This window comes from Cynocephalus volans, chromosome 11 (genome assembly GCF_027409185.1).
Source record: "Cynocephalus volans isolate mCynVol1 chromosome 11, mCynVol1.pri, whole genome shotgun sequence".
Classification (NCBI taxonomy): Eukaryota; Metazoa; Chordata; class Mammalia; order Dermoptera; family Cynocephalidae; genus Cynocephalus; species Cynocephalus volans.
Genome location: NC_084470.1, coordinates 129,607,575 through 129,629,480, shown reverse-complemented (window position 1 = coordinate 129,629,480; position 21,906 = coordinate 129,607,575). Strand labels below are relative to the sequence as shown.

The following is a 21,906-nucleotide window of genomic DNA, read 5'->3' as shown; positions in this document are numbered from 1 at the left end:
TATACTCATAATATTGAATAGCAGAAGTAAAGGAAAATATATAAGCAGTTTCTAGAACTACTGGAGTAAGTCTATAAAAATTGGCTACAGAAATAAATAGTTCAGTGTAAAGAGCTCTTAATCATGTAAAATTATCAACCTCACCATAATAGCAAGATACGCTGAAATACTATTTTCTAAAAAACCTATCAGATTGGTCAAACACCCCAAAGTCTGACAATATATTCTGTTGACAAGCTTTTGAGAAAACTCTCATAATTTGCTGGTATAAATGAAAAATGGTACACACCTAAGGAGGAAAATTTAGCCAATAGCAAAATTACATGTACATTTAATCCTTAATCCGGTAATCTTTTAGAAATCCCTCCGAAAGATACACTGGGAAGAATACGAAAGATGTATGCATAAGCCTATTTATTGCAGGACTATTTGTAACGACAAAAGACATAAAGGACTAGTTAAATAGATTGGTACATTTATACAATGGAGTACTAGACAGCTATAAAGAGATACAAGGCCTATTTCTATATTCAAATAAGCCAGTGATTTTCAGGATGTACTGTTAAGTGAAAGAAGCAATGTAAGAAAAGTGAACATATCATGCCACCATTTATATTTTAAAATTTATATTTAAAAACTGAAAGCATAAATCATAAATTTCATCAAAAACATGTCACCCATGAGGAAAGAAGAAGATTGTGTGGTGGTGACAGGGATAGATGTTAAATTTCTTTCAGTATTCTTTGTATTCAACTTTGACTATGGAGCTATGTAAATTGCTTACATAACTAACAAAATTAAATTTTAGAAATAGCAATCCCTGAGCTTCAAAAACTAAACTAAATGTTACTTTAGATCCATTTGGTGGTATAACCACACTAAGAGTTACTATTCCAAGCTTCAAACAGAATAATTTTACTATACATCCCCCATTGGGCAATACCTTAAAGAGTGTATAAACAAAATAAAAATACACATTTTTAGTAATTATAATATTGATATTGTTAGGAGAAATTAAAATTAATTCTCTCAACAGCCTATTTTGCCTTTATTTTATTTTATTTTTTTTTTAATTTTACTTCTGAAAATACATTGTACTTGATTTTCATGCTCCTTTACCCATTCCTCTCCACCCCCTCCCCTCCCCCCACTACATTGTATCTGTTCACTTGACTTAAATAGTTCAAGGAATTTTTGTGGTTATTCTGTCTTCTTCACCCCTCCCGCCTTTATTTTTTTTGTGTTTATTTATTTATTTATTTTTAGCTCCTACAAATAAGTGAGAACATGCAGAATTTCTCTTTCTGTGCCTGACTTGTTTCACTTAATATAATTTTCTCTAAGTCCAAAAATAGTACTTGCTTGCTTATTGCATCAGCCCCATTGTTACTCAATTGCTCACATTCCCTGTAACCATGTCTGCTTATCACGTTAGCTGCCTGCCCTGGCCACAAGAATTCTGAGAAAATAAAACCTACTATTGCATTAGCCACATGAATGCTGAGAAAACGAAATCTAAAAAAAACTGAAGAGTCTGCCTATATAAACCCTGTGAAACTTAAGCTCATAGCTCAGATCTTGGAGTGTTAGCTCATCTGGGTCCACTAGTGTAATAAAATACCTGACTCTCCAACCCTCCGAGTGCCAAACTCTTCTCTGTCAAGCCCATTCCATAACAATATCAACATTGAACCATTATTCTGAGAATGTTTTATCTATATTGTGAAAAAACTATATACTATAATTCTACCATTTTTGTCACTATTGACAACCACTAATGTCAGTGCAGGAGAAAGGGCACATAGGTAAGATAGAAAAAATTAAATAAAAACTCTGTAGACCAGGATTTCAATTGCAAGTATCTGTGTTAACTCATGAAATTTTTTAAAAATGTCTCTCTCTCTCTAATCTGTCTATGTATCATCAATCTACCTATTATTTCTCTATCATCTGTCTATGTATCATCTATCTATATAATTATCTATCAGTCATCTTTCTTTCTTTCTTTCTATCTATCTATCTATCTATTATCTATCTACCTTTTAGCTCTGTCCACTGAAAAAGACCTAGAAACAAAGACAAAAACCCAGTAAAACTGAGCATCTCTAAATCTTTATTATGGTCTTGAAATATTATTTCCCACTAAAAGAAACTGAGGATTCATGAAGGGATGATTTATTCCAGGGTGGCAGCATTTAGCCTTGCAGAGAACAAGGGAAGTCCATCGGAGATGGTTGATGTCATGACAATGACTGCAAAGGCAATTTGAAGAGGCTCCCACTGGGCAAATCTGGGAAAATATGATAAATAACATAATTGCAATGGATTAAAACATATAAAATATGTTTAAATCCATGCGTTCATAAAAATACCAAAAGACTGGTTAAGAAAAAGAAAAAGGGTGTGAGGGGGGAGAGTGCAATGGGCAAATTTAGACTGGAAATTTAGAGCATGGGAAACCCCACAGGACAAAGACTGACTTTTTTAAAGAAATAGATTGTGATAGAAAAAATATGAGAATGGGAAAACATATATTAAAAATGACTTAAAGTTATCATCCATCTCAATGCATGAAACAATTATCCTGATTAAACAAACTATAAAACATTATGGCATTTATGAGATAATTGGAAATGTAAACATCAGGTGAATATTTGATGTTATTAAATACTTATTTTAAATCATGAAAATGGTAGATGGTTATGTTCTTAAAACTAGTCCTGCAATGATAAAGGTATAAATTGAAATATATGATGTCTGATATACCTAAAAATAATATGAGGCAAAGGAAATGGGTGGCAAGACGGGCCATGAATTGGTAAGTGTTAGAGCAGGATATTGGGTGAATATTGGTTTATTATACTATTATGTCTATATGTATTCATGTTTGAAATGTTCTGTGTTAAGTAAACCAGAAGCTTTGGTAGAGTCTTGCACAGAAAGGGCCTCTTTTCCTTTGACACTGCCAACCATTTTCAAAACACCCACCCTTCCATCCTTGCCCTCATTCTCAGTGCATGATTTTACCTCCTATTATCATATAAATTATCTCTCAACTTCCTGTCAAAATACCTACCAAGTTTACTGCATTTAAAAACGTAACTTTTTCTTATTCCCAAGCATCTAAGCAAAGGACTCCAAATGTGTTCCCGTTCCTGTATTTTTTTAACTTCTTCACTAAGAGCTCAATCTCAATATTTAAACATGCTCATATTTCTCTGATTTTCCAAAACAAACAAACAAACAATTCCTCTTCCTTCTCGACTCTTCCCTCCAGCTATCTCCATATTTCTCATCTCTTTTTCACAATGAAACTTCTTGAAAAAATGTCTACTGAGGCAGAGACTTCTAGTTGTTAATTGGTATCCACTTTTCTTGTCTTCTGTATATCTTAATACTGGACCACCAAAGAAACCCATACATCCTTGCCAATGGGATACAGCGGAAATAGTGTGTTCAACTACTTTGTAATATCTTTTAATTGTGGAGACAGTTCTTTCTTCTCTGGTCCCTCCTTCTTTCCTCTGTGTGGAAGGTGAACAAAATGATAGGAGTTCTAACTTTCGTCTTGTATGATAAGACTTTGGCAATGGAAGCGGCAAGGTAGAAGACTGAATTTCCAATTCCTTGGGGTGGGGTCCCACCAACTATGAACAAACTATCTTGAAAGTCCTAATATTCAAGACACATACAATCTTCAGTCTTGTTTAAACCATGGCTGCTTTGGGTTTTTCTGTTACTTATAGTCAATACGAATATATTTAAATCCACCATACCCAAATCCTCACCTAATATCACTCCTCAGGCAACTCAGATCTGGTTTTACACGTATCATTCAACTGATATTGTATTCATTGAGACATATCACTATACTTTTAATACTATTCAGCACTATTAATCATTCATTCCTGTTTCTCTAGTTTTTTTGTTTCTCTAGTCCATCACTTCCCGACATTTTTTCACATGATGGAACACACAGGAAATGATATTTGTGCAGCATATTGGAGGAACAAAACTGCTTATGGCTGGAGGTAACCAGCCTGAGGGGTGGCTCTGACCACCTAGGCCCCACGACCTTCCGAAAGTATAGGGGATCGATGCCATGATGAAACATGTGACCAACTAATGGCATATTCTAGTGGTATGGCACATCTTTGGGGCAACTCAGTTCTAGACTCTTAAAACTTTTTTTTTTTAAATACTTCTTCCCTTAACAGTGTTTTAGAGTTCTCCTGTAGTCTTCACTTAGGGGTTATTTCATCTACTTTTATAGTATTAATTAAAATCTATATGCTGGTGACTCTCAAGTCTATATACACATTTATTTTTCTTGGGCATCAATATGGAAGAAATCCAGCTTGCTACAGAGCATCACTCATTAGATGTCGCCCAAACACGTGAATTAAATTCATTATCTTCATCCCAAAGTGTTTGTCTTCTTCTAAGCTTAGTGAATGCCACCAGCATATACTCAGTTGCTCAAGCTGGAGCCCTCAAGAGTCATCTTTTAACATTTCTCTTTCTCTCTCCTTTAGTTTCCATATCTCGTTTAATTCTCTCCAAGCAGCCAGTCCTACTTAGAAAAAAATCAGATTGTGATTCATGGTTAAACCACTTAACATGCAAAACAATAATTGCTTTAAAGCATTCATTCTCAGTGTAGATAATAATGCCCGATGATGCAAAATTTTTGGGTTTTTTGGAGGTGGGCAAAAAAAGAATGTTACTTTTTTATGTATAAAGAACAGATACACATACAGTACCCAAACAGATATACAGTATACCTGTGGTATTAATTGAACACCAGTTCTGGGCCAACCACTTTATCATTCATTATCCCATTTGTCTCTCACAATAGCCCTACAATGTAGGTATTATTATTTCCATTCACAGATAAGAAAATAGGCTCAGAGAGGTAATATAATTCAACAAATATACTGGCTGGCACTAAATTATGAGTTCTATAAGTGCAGAGGTCTTGCCTGAAGAGGTCACTGTGCTATTCCCACTGCCTGGAATAACAGTGCCTGGCACTGAGAAGGCAACCCAGTAATACCTGGAGAGCGGATGAATTATTGTGAGTTAGGAACAAATGGAGAAGTCCAGAAGACCGTGATGTATTAGATCCCGAATTCTGTTGTTACAGTCACTATGTTATTAGAGGTCTCCAGTACATATTTTAGAATGAATTGATGGATGTAGAGGAAGGTAGATGGACAGAAGGGAGAGAGAAAGAAAGAAAGAAGGAAAGAGAGGGAAAATAGCTGGACAGAATCTGTTTTTCCTTTTTCTAAGAGTATGAAAATTTAATTAACAAATTATAGTAAAAATAAACGAGGTACCTGATAGAGCTCTCATTAGCAAAAACATAGTATGTTCTCTAATGGTTCTCCCATGCAGTCAACTCATGCATTTTTATGTCTTTAAGATTCAAATTGTTACTCAAACTGTCAGCCACACTGCTTACAGGAACAGAATAAGGTCGTAACGTTCACGAAAAACAACTGCAACTTGGATGAGCCATCATTTACTAGAAGTTTTCATTAAAAGAAAAAGTAGCTGAATAATAACTAACAAAAGTACACATATATAGGACTATAATTTTATAAAAATATAATCATACTCAATGTCATTAAATGGCAGAGAGCTATTAATGAATTTCTAAAATGAGCATCTTTTTTCTTTTAATTTGCTTCTTAATGTACATTAAATGAGATTATATTAAAATTACTGGTCACAAATGACTACTACATTTAAATAAGTCATATAAATTTCAATTATGAATGGAATCCTGACTCCAACACATTTCAACTATATGTCCTGGAGGAAGATATTTAGCCTCTGAAAGTCAAGTTCATGAAGGGTAGAACGAGACATCTATCTAATCAGGGTTATGAGAAGTAATGAGAAAATATAGCATAGTACCTGGCACAGAGTAATAGTAAACTTTGTTTTTTTGTTTTCTTGTTCAAAGAAACACAGATGACTTCTCTTGAACTCTGATTTAATGGTTAAAATTTCTCCTTGTGAACACTGTCTTAAGTTGAGACTTTAATAATAAAGATGAGATGGTGGTTAATATAAAATGCATTCTATTTTACTCTTAACCTGCATAATACTGACACAGTTTCAGGTCCTGATTTACCAAAATTATAGGTGTGTATATAGCAAAAGACCTTATTTTATCATTTGGTTTTCTTTTGAGTTGACCAAATTTCTTTTTAAAATAAAATTCACACAGTGATGAATGATAGATTTTAGAGTTATCTTTGAATTATTTATTTAAGTTGAGTCTATATGGTCTACATGGTAATCACAGATCAACATAGGAGCCTAACAATTATTGAGACAGATCCATACTATATGAGATAAAGCATTATTTGAGCTTCAAGAGTAAAGCTTTTGAAGACTTTTTGTTTCTGGACCACAAGAAAGTAATCAAATTTTATTGGAAAATTTTGGTTCATTGATGGCTGCTACAGTTAGTTACTTACCAATGCCTCAAATTCATTTTATCCTAGGCCCTAGAATAAGATTTATGGTGTGTGTGTGTGGGGGGGGTGTGTAAGGGAGACTTTGGAGCCAGACAGACTTGGATGTAAATCTAGTTTGGTTATTAATGAGCTAATTAGCAAGCTATTTAACTTATAAGTTTCTTCATCTATAAAATGGAAACAGAGGGTTTGGCTCAGAGTTTTTGTGTAATTAAAATTGAGGTAAGTTATGTAATGGGTTCAGCACAGTGCCTAGTGGACTAAGTAAATGCTTAAAATTTTTAGCATTTTATTTGTATTATTATTTAAACTTTCTGTAGAAGATTAGATACGTGTCAGTAGTGCCTACAAATTGACCTGTGAAACAAAAATGCAATTCTTTACTAAATTAGAGCCAACTATGTAACTACTGGCAAGAAATCACAAGTCCACATATACAGTAGTTTTAAAGAGCATACCATATCCCACTGTAGAAAGACCCAAGTGTTTCATTCTATTTTTCACAAGTTCAGCAAGCTCTTGTCTTTCTGACCTCCTGTAGAGGTTCAGTCGCTGCTGGGTTATTTTTTCAGCTGTTTTACCAGAGTGTTTTGGACCTTTTCTGCTCAGTCTTCGGGCCCACTGCATGCTCTTTCTCCGCAGCAAGGGGTGGTCCGACTGGTCGCTGGAGGTCGAGTTGCGGTGGTTGCTGCGGTGGTGCCCTGGTTCTTTGGAGTCTTTGGTGTCTTCCCACTCTTCTACACTGATAGATATTTGAGACTTTAAAGGAAATGGGTATTGATAATTAGACATCTTAGGTATAATCACGGCCTACAGTTGAAATAATACTCATTAGTCAGTATCTTGGCATAGTTATATCTTCTCTTGAGAGTTTCCTCAGAAAGAGCAAAATCATAATCTTTGATTCTAATTTTCTGTTACTAAAATACTATTAGAAAATAGATTTTCTTGAACTTATATGTAAACGAAATGAAACTTCATCTTCTAACAAAAGTTTTTATGAAAGGATTTAATTTTTTATGCATAAGGGTTTTCTTATCGTACGTGACTACTAGCATTCAGTTGTTTGAAACATACAAAAAACTAGCTTTTTATAGCTTTATCCAAGTAAAGTCTATGTAATAGACTTTTCTACTGCAAGTATTTCACATTCAATTTAAATGACTACTATAAAAATTGTTTTATTTTTGGAATTGCTGATATATTTTAAAGGTTTTTAAATTAATGCTCTTTCTACAGATGGTACTGGAAGGAACTTTATAAAATGTGAATTAGTTTTTCTTCTTTCACATGCCTCAGAAGAAAGCAAAAATCACTTTTTAACCCAAGCATTTATCATACACCACACAAAATGTTTTCCTTATTAAAATATTAAAACACATTTCAGTAACTGTTCTAAGTATTTTAAGTGAAAGCATGTTATAAATATTAATGTTTCAGAAATGTATTGTAGAATCACAACTAGAACTTAAACCAGGCCATTTTCCACAGGAGGGAAAAACAATGAACAAACTCACAGTCTATTTTGACTTACTCCTTTACTAAATCTGATTTTTAAAGTAAGAAGTTCTCCTTTGATTATAGGTCCTTAGTAAGTAAAAGCTTCAGCAAAAACCTTCAGTAAAAGTTTAAGAACTTTTGCTTTTTATTCAAGGAAGTCATCTGAAATGCAATGCTGATCAAAGCAGAAACTCTTACTTTCTAAAAACATGCACATGCAAATGGACAACTTCTTGAATTTTATGGTACACAGAAGTAGCATTCATGAATCTGCTAACTGTGTTTCACTCCTTCTATGAATGGAAGCTTGAACTTTAGCTATAACATGCATGTATTGCCCAATTTCAAAGTAATAGAATTTAAATTACCAATGTAAGAAAGGTCAGGAAGTAGATCCAATAAAATCCTTTAAAGTGAATATAAATTATGGAGGCTCAGTCAGTGCCTTACAGACAATTCCCAGTGGCAAGCTATGAAATTATCTCATCTTTAATTCAGCCAAAAATTCAAATATTCATCCACATTTCTATTTCAAAATAGTACTGTACCAGAGTAACATCAAAAATAATTTATTCAACCTTCATATCTTCATGGTAACAGAATATTTGCTTAAAAATTTTAGAAATCATATCTTATCTATTGGAACATGAGTTGGAAGCATTAAAAGTTTTTAATACTGTGGTTTTGCAATAATGGGCATTTTTTATAAGTCTTAACTTACTCTGTTCTCACCTACTTGATAAGATACTGAAAATCCTTTTCTGTGGAAGCAAAATACATAAAATCTTGAGTAATATCTACTATCAGTAAAGAATGTCAATCTTTATTCAGTAGTTTAGGTGTACTTTGTACCAAAAAATGAAAATGTTAGTTCACTCATATTTAGACGCTTGCAGAGCTTAATTATGATCTTAAGTTTATTTGAAGTGATCTCTCTGTCTTTCCAGTCATAAATCCTGATGAGCAATAGTTTGATTTCCTACAAATATGTAGAAATAGTAAACTTGCTAGACCAAATCCTCAAGATATTATGTTCATGTAATGTCACTTACAATTCAAGTCATGGAATCACAGACTAGTAAATATTCTAAGAGGGAATGTGGGGACTCACTTCTCTTCCAAGCAGGAGATAAAACATTATTTGTCTTTGTGAATGTTTTTCCTTAGTCATGCATATCTGGTATTATGTAAAGTATGCATCTAAAGCATGAACTGAAGCCTGTGTATATATTAGTTAAGCAATATTAAACACCCTATTTATCATAATTTTGAATTCCCCAAAAAGAAAAAATCACGATTTATACATAAAAATCCAAAAGTATCTCAAGTTCTTTTTTTCCATAACTTCATAATATAAGTAACATCTCTTTGTAAAATTCACTTTAATTAGAGAAAAAAATGAGAAAAACTTTGAGATTAATTTTAAGAAATTCAAACCCAAAACAAATAAATCGTTCTTTATATGTTTGGAATTTTCATGCCTTTCACCCATCCCTCTAACATAATATAATGAAAAGCACACTGAATTTTTACATACTAATATGCACAAATGTGCATGCTATTACGGACGTCTCCAAGTTCATTCCTTACAGCAAACTGCATAACCCCTATTAAAAAATGAGAATAACAACAACAATTTTCTATCTTATAGAGTATACTAACATTTATAAAGCAAATGTATTTTACAGGGCCTAGCCTCCAAAGCTCTGTAGTTTCAGGTATAACCTAACTTTTAAAAATTATATATAGAAATGTTAAGTTTGCAAAAAACAGGACACTTTCCCCAGGCTGTAGTCTCTGTTGTGGATATAGAATTGTAACACAGCAAAGTTGCTGGCTCTCAAGGACAGACATCCTTGGAGCAGGTTGACCTACTGATTGATATGTTAAGAAAGTTACTTGAGTATTATGTAAATATGCTAAGGAGATTGCTGTAGGGAAAGATAGTATTTGCTAAGAATAAGTTTTCTTGGTGGATTGACTTAACCTTTTATAAATTGCATTATGGAATGTCACTTTGTTATTTCACTGATGTTACCAGCTTCTATTGTTAAACTATACTTAGCCATAATTCCAGTTATGTTCTTTTTCTGTAACTTCTTGGTCTGGAGAATAAATACAGGGAGAGAACCCCAGTTCATGGTTAATTTCCCAAAGGAGGAATGCCTCTCTCTTGAGGGTTCCAGGAAATTAACCTCTTTGGGGTCTCTCATTGCTCAGACAAAATGGGCTTTGAATAATCCTTTTTGCATCTCCATCACTCCATGTGAGGCAAAGCAACACTATCTCACAAAAATATTGTGAAAATTTATATGACATATTAATACAAAAAGAAAACATTTTTCAACTGCAAACTTTCACATGATAATAATACTATTATTATTATATTCAAACAAAAATTAATATCCACAACATCAATAATATTGGTAATATATGTTTGTTATTCTATTCCTTCTGTACTCCGTGTATGTGTGCATGTGTACATGTACATGTGCTTTAAAAGGTGGTCCACTTATAAATATACTTTCCTGATGTCATTTTTAATTTTGGCTGTGACTCTATTGTGTTTTGAATGTGACATCATAATCCAGTGAAAATAATGTAGTGCTGGGATACACAGTGATGCCTTCATTGAAGGACTTTTCCTGAACTTAGAGTGGTAGTGATAGTGTAGTTAAAAGCAAGAGTTCCACCAACAGATAGACCTGGGTTTAAATACCAGTTCCACTGCTTACCATGTTTGCATTCTTTGTTACATAATTTAAACTCTTTAAGGTCATTCCAATTTCCCTATTTGCATAATGGTCATTATATTATTAATTCTGAGAAAATAGAAGAGATAATGCATGAAAAGCACACAATATGGTGACTGTCTTGGAAAATATTCAATAAATATTAATTAATATTATGACCTTTGACCTTGTATAAAAGGGCAATAAATAGAGAGAAGAAAAAGAAATAATTTTGAGTTGAATGTAAAAGTGAAAAATGGGTATGAAAAAGAGAGGAAATGACTCATATTTTTGGTGCAGTTTTCTCTGTCAGTGACTATTTCCAAAGAAATCAAGGTGCTAGGAGCAAATTATTGGGGGCAAAGATGCATTGGTTGAAGTTTGGTGAAGCTAAAGAAAAATTTTAAAGTGAAAGTGAATTTTTTTTCTTTTACTTTGCACTGTTTCTATTAATTATTCTCTACTCTTTCTATGAATAACTAGATGATTCTGACGTTTTTGTATTTTTATTGCTGGAAGCCTAATAGTTAACTTGAAAAATCAAGATTTAACACTAATGTTTGTGAGAATAAAAAAAGATATTTACATATTTCACATGAAATGCTCTGGAAATATATATGTGTGTGTGTATATATATATACATTACAATAAGGAAATGAAAATGTATATGACTACTCCAACAATTTTTGCACAAATTTAAAATATTGTCATTTTCTAAAAGTTATTTCTCAAATATTTATCAAACTTAAAATGATTTTTAAAAGGCTAAAAATATCTCTTCACATGAACAATAATTGAAAATTTTGTAAATGAGGGAACATTTCTTTTCCCTAAAATAGCTTATGCTATTGTTTTCAGAAAGGTAGAAATTCTCAGATTCACAAAATATATCAAACACTCCTTCCACACTACACACACACACACACACGCACGCACACATGCACGCACACCAAAATGGCTCAATTCAACTTCCTGTCAATTTTTTATTGAACAGTTATTCATGTTATAGTTTACTGAACAATCTCTAGAACAAAGTGGTATTTTAAAATAAATCAATTCACCCAGTAGTTTGAAAGTGAGTGTTTGTAATCTGGATTTTTAACTCCTTTAAGTATAGTTTTATAGACTTCACAGTATTCTAAACTGTGCTATCTGATTTGTGACTGAAGACATTCAGAATTGTTGCTAAAGAAAACAAAAGAAAATGAAATCACTGAAGATATGTTAGTTTAACATTTTATAAAAGATTTCAAATTTAATGTTTTCTATTAAAGAAAGTTTAAATTATAAGAAGACTTGGAAGATCACCTAAATATAAATCCATAGGTAGCATGGCTAGTGGCCCTGGGTCCACTGGAAACTTATTTTTATTAAAAACAAAAAACAAAAAGCTATTGAAAGAGCTTTCACTAATTTTCAAAATCCCAGTTTAAAATGTTCATATAGTCAGTGATCTAAGCGGAAATAAAAAAAAAATAGCCTGTTACATTTTATTCAGATGCATTTCAACAAATTTTCAGAATCAAAGAGGTAATTACAAAATAAGCAATTTAATAGTCTAAAAAATACTGAGTTTAGAACCAAATAACTAAGCTATAAATTCAACAACATCAGTTGAATATTCCATGACCTTTAGCAAATCACTGAGATTCTTGTAAAATAGTAATAATAATACTTTTCCTGGTTTTCAGGACAAGAAAACCCCAAATTTATGAGAATGTAGTAATGAAACTCTAAAATAGGTTCTAAAGCTACATTTCATTAAAGAAATTTAAAGCCAATAACGGGGTGGAGACGTAATGAAAATTAATCTCTTGACTTTATTTTCCGTATCTAAAACTGAGATATTTCATCTATGTGATCTCTTAGGTGTCATTCAGGTCCATCTATAATTTTATAAATATAAGGTTTGCTCACAGTAAGTGGAGCCTCCACTACCTCACCATTCTAATTCTATGACTTCAAAGTCAAAATTTATTTTTATGTCCAAGTTAAAAAAAATTTGAAGATCTCCATTAAGAGATAATGTTAAATAATCCACAAATTTATGGTCCTGGTTTCCACTGCTGTCTGACAGAGCACCTCTCTCTCTTTCTCTCTGTCTCTCTCTCAGTGCCTACCTACTCTTTGTTTATTATCGCTAAAAGAAAATGAAACATAGTTACTTTTGTGTTTCCAGCCAGTTGCATCTCCTTTTTAATTATTTGTTCTTTCTGAATTTACACATTAACTTGCATATTCACACTTTGGTGATTTTGCTTTCCTGCTCTATGTGTGTGTGTGTACATGTGTATGTTTAAACCTCTACTTTCTACCTACACTGGGTCTTTGAGGAGTTGAAATTTAGTTTATTTATTGTCTTGGTATTCTTTCTCATGCTGGTGGTGTCTTTTCCTCCGAACTTTCAAAGCTGTCATTTAGAAACAAATGATTTACAAGGGTTTTAATTTCCTGATGCCTTTCCTACTGCTTCAAGCCCGGAAAGATCTTCCTTTTTTCTTCCTGCTTTAGGATTGCAAATACTCATAGGATGTAATAGCTAACTACATGGTAGATGTCTGCACTTAGAACTTGAATAATTCATCTGTGTTAATAAGAACAAGTTGAGAAGGAACTCTGCCCTCATTCTGATTGGTTTGTTGTCTCATACTAGGAGATTTAGTAAAGTAATTCATAAATTATTAGATGACAGATGGTATATAATGTCATTAATTTTTATCACATACTTATGATACCCCTGTCTACTCAAGTAATAAAGACATTTATATCCTGAACATGACTGTCATGTTCTTTTTGTAATAAATAGTCTGACTCGGTTTTTGGTGCTTGACTGCTGACAGCTCTCAAGCCCCGACGTTCTTCCTTTCCCTTCTACTCCATATCTGGGCAAGCTGGTAAGAAAGCCTGAGTTCCCCCCACTCAAACCAGGGAAGTCTCACTCTCCATCCAGGATCTCTCACTCCAGCCCCAACTCCTAATCACAGTAAATGTCAAACCAGTTCTTTTCTCTGCTCTTTCAATCCATTTTTTGACTTGGTTGGGAGCCTGCCCCACTCTCCACAGAGAGCCTCATTAAGTTAGTTAGAGCCCTTTCCCACACCCTCTTGCTGCATGTGTGAAAATTAATCTCAACACCAGATTTTGGGTGGTGGCGGACTTATCCTCTCTCAGAAAGGTGGTCTCAGCAATTGGCTCAGCAAGCAGGGTATTGAGGCAATGAACACCACCTCTGGGGATCTTTCTTCTTATGTTTTAGCCTGATAACTGGTTGTGCTGACTATAGGCAAGCATGTTTTTAAAGTGTGTTTCCACCTGCTGGAACATTAGTACTTTGAGCTGTGCAACTTTGTGCTGCATCTGCTGAGTCTTCCCAAGGTTCTGTTTAGATTTAAACAATCTAAGTTGGAAGTTTTAATGATGTCATTTACGGACAGGAGTTTGGAACTGGGGCTGTCCTTAAAGTGACCCCTATCAGGTGACTCAGCCTAGACCTACCTGTGTGTCTCATATTGAATCACATGCTAGCACCCACTAAGAAACATGACTCACATTAGGCTCAGGGGAATACTTTCGACTCTGTGGCCATTGGTTCTGTGTCTCAACCAGGCGTTGGCCCTCATTCTGTACTGTGTTTCAGGGAAAGACTGATACCCTGTGCATTGGGTGGTTGCTAATGTGGACGAAGAGCAGTGACCCTGTGGAATGCTGAGGTTCCCACTACTAAAACAAGATAGCTCATTCGGCCCCTACAAAATGCTTTTGCTGCTGCTGTTGTGTATGCCTCTGTAATAACAAAGATCCTGTTCACCACAGTTACAAGGAAAAACACTCACGAACCCCTGTGGCACAGCCAAGCGGTTCATTCAACCCCAACTTATGCCTGGGGTACTTAAACTCTGATAAAGCAACACCACCATCGGGGAGCCCCTCACCCTCATGCTGCTGATTTGAGAGTCTCTGGAAGAGGAAGCTCATAGATATGCGCAGAGTAGACAAGACACCAACAGCAACAGCAGCAACAACAAAACTGGATACTTAGGAGGAAGCAGAAAACTTAAACAAATACAATTTGTCCCAGCTGGAAATTCTTAGTTCGTTAAAAGAATGTGTTAAGGCAAAAAGATAGGTTTTGTGCCCTACAACATAAATTCCAAATTAACTTTAACATCTCCTGAGATGTACCAATTGTCCAACGCTCAGGACCTTAATCAAAGTTGGCACTGAATTACAGTTTTCCCTGGAGACTCCGTCAAATTAAAACAAAGTACCCGAAAAAGGGGGATTGCACTAAAATTAAGGTACCCTTTTACTCTCAAGTAGATTATTAAACATAAAATAGAGGATAAATAGATATGCCTCATCTTAACTATAAGAGTTATTTTCTTGCCTAAATTCGCCATGGTCGTAGCATCCATTGTCCTAAAATATCCCATCATAATCATGGATGCTCTGATCCAACGAATAATAAATTAAATTAAGTTAAATGTAAAGTCTTCGGCATTTACAATTAGCTTGACAAAATAGGATCACATGGATCTTCTGTCTCTCCAAAATAAATAGTTAATAAGGCCATCAAGAATTGCAACAGGTCCCCCAAGTATTGAAACCCATTTATATATGAACTATTTAGAGAAAGGGTGGTAATCACCACTGCTTCTCCACTTAATAGCTCAGTTTGGCCTGTTCTTAAACCTGTAAAGAATGAATGAAGCCCCGTAGTAGATTGCTCCAAACCTAGTACTATGATTTCATATATTAAGGCCACCATTGCTCATTTAGATAACTGACTCCATTCAATCAGTAATTGGTAAATACTTTGCCGTCATAGATTTGACTAATATGTCTGCCTAATGGCAATTGTGACAACCCCTCAGCCACAGTTGCCCTTTTTCTTCGAAGGGACACCTAGGTTACTAAACAGTCCTGCTATCATGCACAATCTCTTTGCAGGATTTTTACTGCATGCATCTTCCTCTGGAAACACATGTGTGATGTTACACTAATGCCATCCTCCTCCAAGGAGCTTCATTTGACACACTCATTCAGGATGTACAAACATTCAAAAAGGCGCTCACAAGAGGAGATGGGCCACTGTTCTACACAAAGTGCAAGTCCCCCCAACTTAGTAAAATTTCTGTGCATTATTTAATCAGTCAAGGGCTGCTCCATCCTTGACACTGTCAAGAAACAATTATTGAGCTGTCAGTATCCACAATGTTAAGGCAATGTTTAGGCCTTTTGGGGTCCAGGAGGCAACATATTCCTCTCTGACAAATTTCAAATTTTGCTTAAGCATATCTGTGATCTTAATTGCAAATCAGCCGACATGGAATGAGACTCCTTTAAACAAAAGGCTTTAAAATCCCTCCAAACTGCATCACAACAAGCAATCGCATTAGTTGCCTTCAACCCCACCCCCACCCCCCACACCGGCTGACACTGCTTCACTGTAGAGGCCTCCTCTAACGCCTCCTGGAGATTCCTAACCACCCATGATGGCCAAGTTGCCCATGGGCTTCCGGTGTCTGAAACTGTACACATGCCACACACCTTTAGAGTGGCAATTGTTGGCTGCATCCTGTGCTCTGCTGAAACCAGAGGCCCTGAGCCCAGGACTCTGCAGTCAATGACCCTTTATGCCTCGGGTCATGGCAGCAGCACCCTGCAAGTTTTACATGGCCACCAAAGCTGACTTGATAAAATGAAAATAGTATGTACAGAAAAGAGCCAAACTTGGGTTCTCTAGCATATTCCACCTGCAGGAGTGGAATGAGCTTGTGGAAAGACAACTTCTAAATTATGTGTAATGCCTTAATTAAAGAACAGACGCAGTAATATAAGACCTGGTAGATACAATGATCGTATTCTTATGCAAAGAAGCTACGTAAAACAGTACTATTGATCCAACTGTACTGTTGCTTATAGATTATCACTCCCTTATGATGACCTGGGTGACTCAGATCAACTTTAGTTCTCATTTTGTAGACTCTAGTAGCCATTTGACAAGGAGCTGTGACTAAAGGCTTAATTTACTTACCGTGGCAGTGCAAAGTGGAAGAATGATCTCCAGGCAGTTTAAGGAGTTAAGTGGACAGAGAGTCATCATTATGCAGTTTAATTAAATCAAATAGATTGGATACACTTAAACAGCCTCTTGTTAAGAAGTATGCCAGTGAGATTTCTATTAAGTTAAAATAAGTAAATAAAGCAAGTAAAAAATGCTTTCCTGGGGTTGGGAATGAACAAAATCAAGAATCAGTAGAGGTAGAAAATATTAGAAAAAGAATTATAAATAGGGTAAGAAAAAAGATTTAAGAGTAAAATCTTTCTAAGAGAGAAAGTGAAGGAAAATTACAGATGAGCTCAGACTCAGTGTGTGTGTGTGTGCATGTGTGCGCGCGCACGCATGTGTGTGTGTGTGTGTGCGCGCATGTGTGCGCGCGCGTGTGTGTGTGAAGTAGAATGCACTGGAGGTTAGTGAACGTATCAGTGAATATATGTTCAACTGATATTATGAGGTATTTTCTAAAGCACAGGAATACTTACTTTATAAATTTTATTTATAAATTTTAGTGTATCGACATGAACATTTTCTGAGGCAGTGTCGTCCACTCAAAAAGGATGCACCAGTAAAGAATGATGAAATAAGATCTGTGTTACTCTAAGTACTTTGCCACAAAATTACCTGCCATTAACTCTGAACAATTCACTTTACCCATTTCTGTCTTTTTTCTAACTTGTGAAGTGATAATATTGTTCCCTACTTAATCTTCATGCCGCTACATTTTGAGGAGTCCCCAAGTTCACAGCCAGCTAAGTGTGCACGTGAGAGGAGGAGCCAAGATTTAAATCCAGATCATCTGGTTCCAAGCCCAGTGCTCACTTGGTCAAGCAAAATAATTGGAAAAATGATTTGTACCAGGAACAGGAAAAGAGTATCAAAAAAAAAATGGCTCGAGTATAGAGTAGCTTAAAATCCAGCAAGAAGGAATTTGATTTGAAATAGTCGGCATTGAGCATACACTATGGATTTTTCATCATGTGAGTAAAATAAAGAAAATAATCATTAATCTGGCTGCATTATGCAAGCTATTGGAAGGAAGAGAATTTTGATATATGAAATCTAGCAAGAGATAATTAAATCTCAGAATAAGCATAGAGTTTTCATGTCAGCTTTCTAAGAAATTTTTTGTTTACTGATGCATTGTAAGCATCTACATGCGTCCCTTTGGTGCTTAGCATTAATAAATATTTGTCATTCTGGAAGATGATAGATGGAGAGGGTCTTGCAAACAAAGATCACGAGTTTGCTCTTCATGTTAAGGAATTAGACCATCTAGTGCTGAAAACACAAATTTGCCATCCATCAACACAGAGTTAGGTAATTGCTGAAACCGAAAGCAGCAATGAGTATTTTGAGGTAATGTGTAGAAGATGAGGAAAAAAAACTAAAAACATAGCTTTTGTAAACACGTGGTCATGGCCCAATGTCAAGTCCCGTGTTAATTCTCCAGCAAAGCATTTGGGGACATCTAAGCGGATGGCAGAAAAGAGAGAGGTGGTCAGAAATTGGTAGAGATTGCTACAGAGGCTCTGGTATCAAATAGTGATAAATTCTAAACCCAGGCCTGTAACATCCTAAGTTTTTGATCTTGGTCGAGTTCTTGTCTTAATTTGTTCATTTGAAACAGGAATAGTATTTTTCTCTCTCTGGCATGGCTTATTTCACTAAGCATAATGTTGTCATTCTCATCATACTATTTTCCTTCTCTAAAAGAGTCAAATTCATAGAAAAAGAGTAGAAGGGGGTTACCAGGGCTCAGGGGTCGGGGAAAATGGGGAGACGTTGATCAAAGGTGCAAAATGTTCAGTTATAAGACGAATAAGTTCTAGAGACTTAATGCACAGCAGGGTGACCACAGTCAGTAATGTGTTACACGAGGGTACTTCAGAAGTTCATAGAAAGATTCATACTATTTTCTAATTCTCTTTCTCCATTAACTTTATACTTGAAATTACCTTAGAGAGAAGATTTTGCACTCTCATTACTAGAACATACTTAAGAATATTCTTATGTACTTCATTTATGGAAAACACCTTCTGAAATATATCAGCCTGGAACCCACAAGCTTTGTGTCTGATCAGTGCGTGTGCCAAGAATACCATCAGGGTTCTCCAGTACAGTAGGTGAAGAATCTGTTTAATCTCAAGCATTTAAAAAGCAAAAGAAAACTAGCATTCCAAAACACTTAAAAAACTGTAATTACATCTTGAAATATCTTTCATTATTAATTTTAATTTGTACAAAAATGTTAAAACATAAATACACCTTAATCTTAATCTTTACAATGGCAAATATCAGCAAAGAATTGTTAGCATTTTTTAATCCGATCTTAGTATTTTTTCCAAAGCATGAACTTGTGCTTTAAATCCAGTTTCTAATAGTCCTGAAATTTTGAAAAATGGACATCTGTTAACTATGCAGCACAATTCTTTCTGTACAAATAATGAATTAAAAAGAAACTAAACTAAATAACTGAGGTTTTAGACTTTTAAATGTGCAATGTCCATTAATTTCTTGATGCTAACTAAAGCATTTATGATTTGATATACTGATAAGCTGAAAAAGAGTTTAAGTTGGATTAGTATATAACATGATTTGAAGACAAACAGATAAAATACATTTGCAATCTTATTGGGAAAATATAAACATGCAACTTATAAACTTATAAAGCATTTATAAGCCTTTAAGTTTAATTTATTTTACTTAAAATCTGAAATATTAAATTTGATCTTTAATATTCTTTTTAAAAATAGCTCTGAATTCATATATTACGTTATTTGAGGAAAGGGAGACAAACAGAAAATACTTACTTGTGATGCTATTTCTCGAGACTGACACAAAGGGAGGAAAAAGGAAACACACGAAATACAGTTTAAACAATGACTAAACAATTCACAGATGAAACAATCAGTAGCAAGGACAAGAAAGTGACAGATACCCACATAACACTTATAATCTCATTATTACTTATCATAAGGCTTCTTAACAAAATTAAAGAGTAAGCTATTATTTCTAAAGATTGCCAAAGATTTGTTCTTGTTAGATTGTTTTTTGTTCTTCTAAAATTGTCTAAGATTGAGAGAAAGAAAAAGTGACCCTAGTAGAAGAAAATAAAATAATTCATAGAATATTAAGCTACTATATTCATAAGAGAACATTTAATATAATTATTGGCATTCAATAATAATTATTGGAATTAATATCTGTACTATTATTTTTGCTTATATATCTTACAGTATAATTGGTTTCTCTCTTACATATAAATGTAATTAAGTGGATACGAATGTTCTGAGATTTCACATTGGCTATATAGTCAAAAAATTGATCTGCCCAATCAACTTGTGATACCTCAGTATTTAGTTATAAAAATCATGCTATCTTTTTCTTCAGTTCTAAAGAATAATATTCTATTCATTTTTTAAAAGATAGAAGTAAAATTTTCTATTATATTCTTTGGTGTAATATAACTCAAGTCTAATTCATTATCTACTATTATCTAATTGTTATTGCAAATATAAGAAATGCGTGATACACATTTGATTATGGACTCCTTGAAACTATTTATCTCAAGATTTGTAAGACCTGGCCCGATGGCTAACAACAGGGAACGGGTAGCTAGCATGGTAAAACGATTCTATCCTAGGCTTTATTAACACAATTTTATTAGTGAGATTTTGTAAAAGGTAAACTTTTCTTTTAATAATATATTCAAATGCTAATTTTCACTTTAGGAGTAAAGAGTTAATGGTTGGCATATAGGACAGTCAGTGATTATTCTACATGCACGATTTTGAAAGCTACAGGATTTATTAAGTATAAACGTGAACAATAATCTGGATACCATATTTCACAAATTTATTGTGTACACTATAAAAGATGTTGGTACTTTAATATACTTTAAAATGATCTCATTCTAGTTTTTAGTAAAATTTTCACTAGTTGTATAATACTTCAAGTGAATGGGATTTTCAGTACAATAGAAAACTGTAGGCAATGCAGGTCTGCTATGGTTTGAATGTCCCCCTAAAACTAATCGAGGCTTGATCCCCATTGTAACAATGTTAAGGGGGGGAGGAATCCGACTACAGTATCCCATTATAGTGGGGCCTTTGGGAAATGATTTTATCTTGAGGACTGTGCTCTCATGAATGAATTAATCCATTCACCCATGAATGGGTTAATGGACTAATGGGTGTGGACTGGTGGCATTATAAGAAGAGCAAGTGAGCAGGTTAAAAAGTACTCTTGCTAGGTGATACCCTGCTTCTCCATGGGACTCTGTAGAAAGATCCCCCTAAGAAGGCCCTCACCAGATGTGCCTCCTGGACCTTGGACTTCCTAGCCTCCAAAACTGTAAGAAATACATTGGTTTTCTTATAAATTATCCAGTTTCAGGTATTCAGTTATAAGCAACATAAAACTGATTAAACCAAAGTCTTTCTTTTCTATATTAATTTAGAATTTTTTAGATTATAGAAAAATAATACTATATCATATGCTACATAGTAGATAAAAACCTCAATGGGACCAGGGTAGCATTTTAAAATAAACAAATTAATATTTCTGCAATGAAAAGTGTAAATATTCATTTTAAGTGAAGTAAGTAATTATAATCTCACAACAGTTCAGATGTACTTTTGCCACCAAATGAGCATAGTGAGCTTTTCAAAACTGAATAAAAAGGATTATGGAGGAAAATACTGTTCCTCTTTGTCCCCCAAGAGGAACATGAGTCCTTGTCCTTTTTGTACGTGTTGTTTGAACCAGGAGAATCTGATGTTTGTAAAAGCTCCCTTAGATAGAAACCTAGTAGTAGTAGAAGTCCTGCCAGCATGGTGGCATATAACTAGCCACAAAGGGGCAGATCTAGCTCTATTCTACTTTGCATAGATTTTCCAGCCACTGTGTCATCCCAACTTTACTCTCTGTGCTTGCATTTGTGTGATTTCTCCTTCAAGCAATCTATAGTCTACCAGAAAAAAATGATATAGTATTACAGGTATTTTCTAATTTTATACATTCAGGGGCTGGCTGGTTGCTCAGTTGGTTAGAGCACAGTGTTATAACACCAAGTTCAAGGATTTGGATCCCCATACTGGCCAGTTGCAAAAAATAT

At 34.4% G+C, this 21,906-nt stretch overlaps 1 protein-coding gene across 3 annotated transcripts in view; it reads right to left on the bottom strand.

Annotated features, from left to right (window-relative positions):
* Positions 1-21,906, bottom strand: part of KCNT2 (potassium sodium-activated channel subfamily T member 2) — a 388,988-nt gene that overhangs the window by 18,180 nt on the left and 348,902 nt on the right. For 2 of the 3 annotated variants that reach the window (XM_063114556.1, XM_063114557.1), the window contains one exon: positions 6,953-7,253. In XM_063114556.1, the coding sequence (XP_062970626.1) occupies positions 6,953-7,253 (301 nt within the window). Of the gene's footprint in view, positions 1-6,952; positions 7,254-19,600; positions 19,622-21,906 lie in introns of all 3 variants that reach the window. The other variant, XM_063114558.1, reaches the window with a different exon arrangement.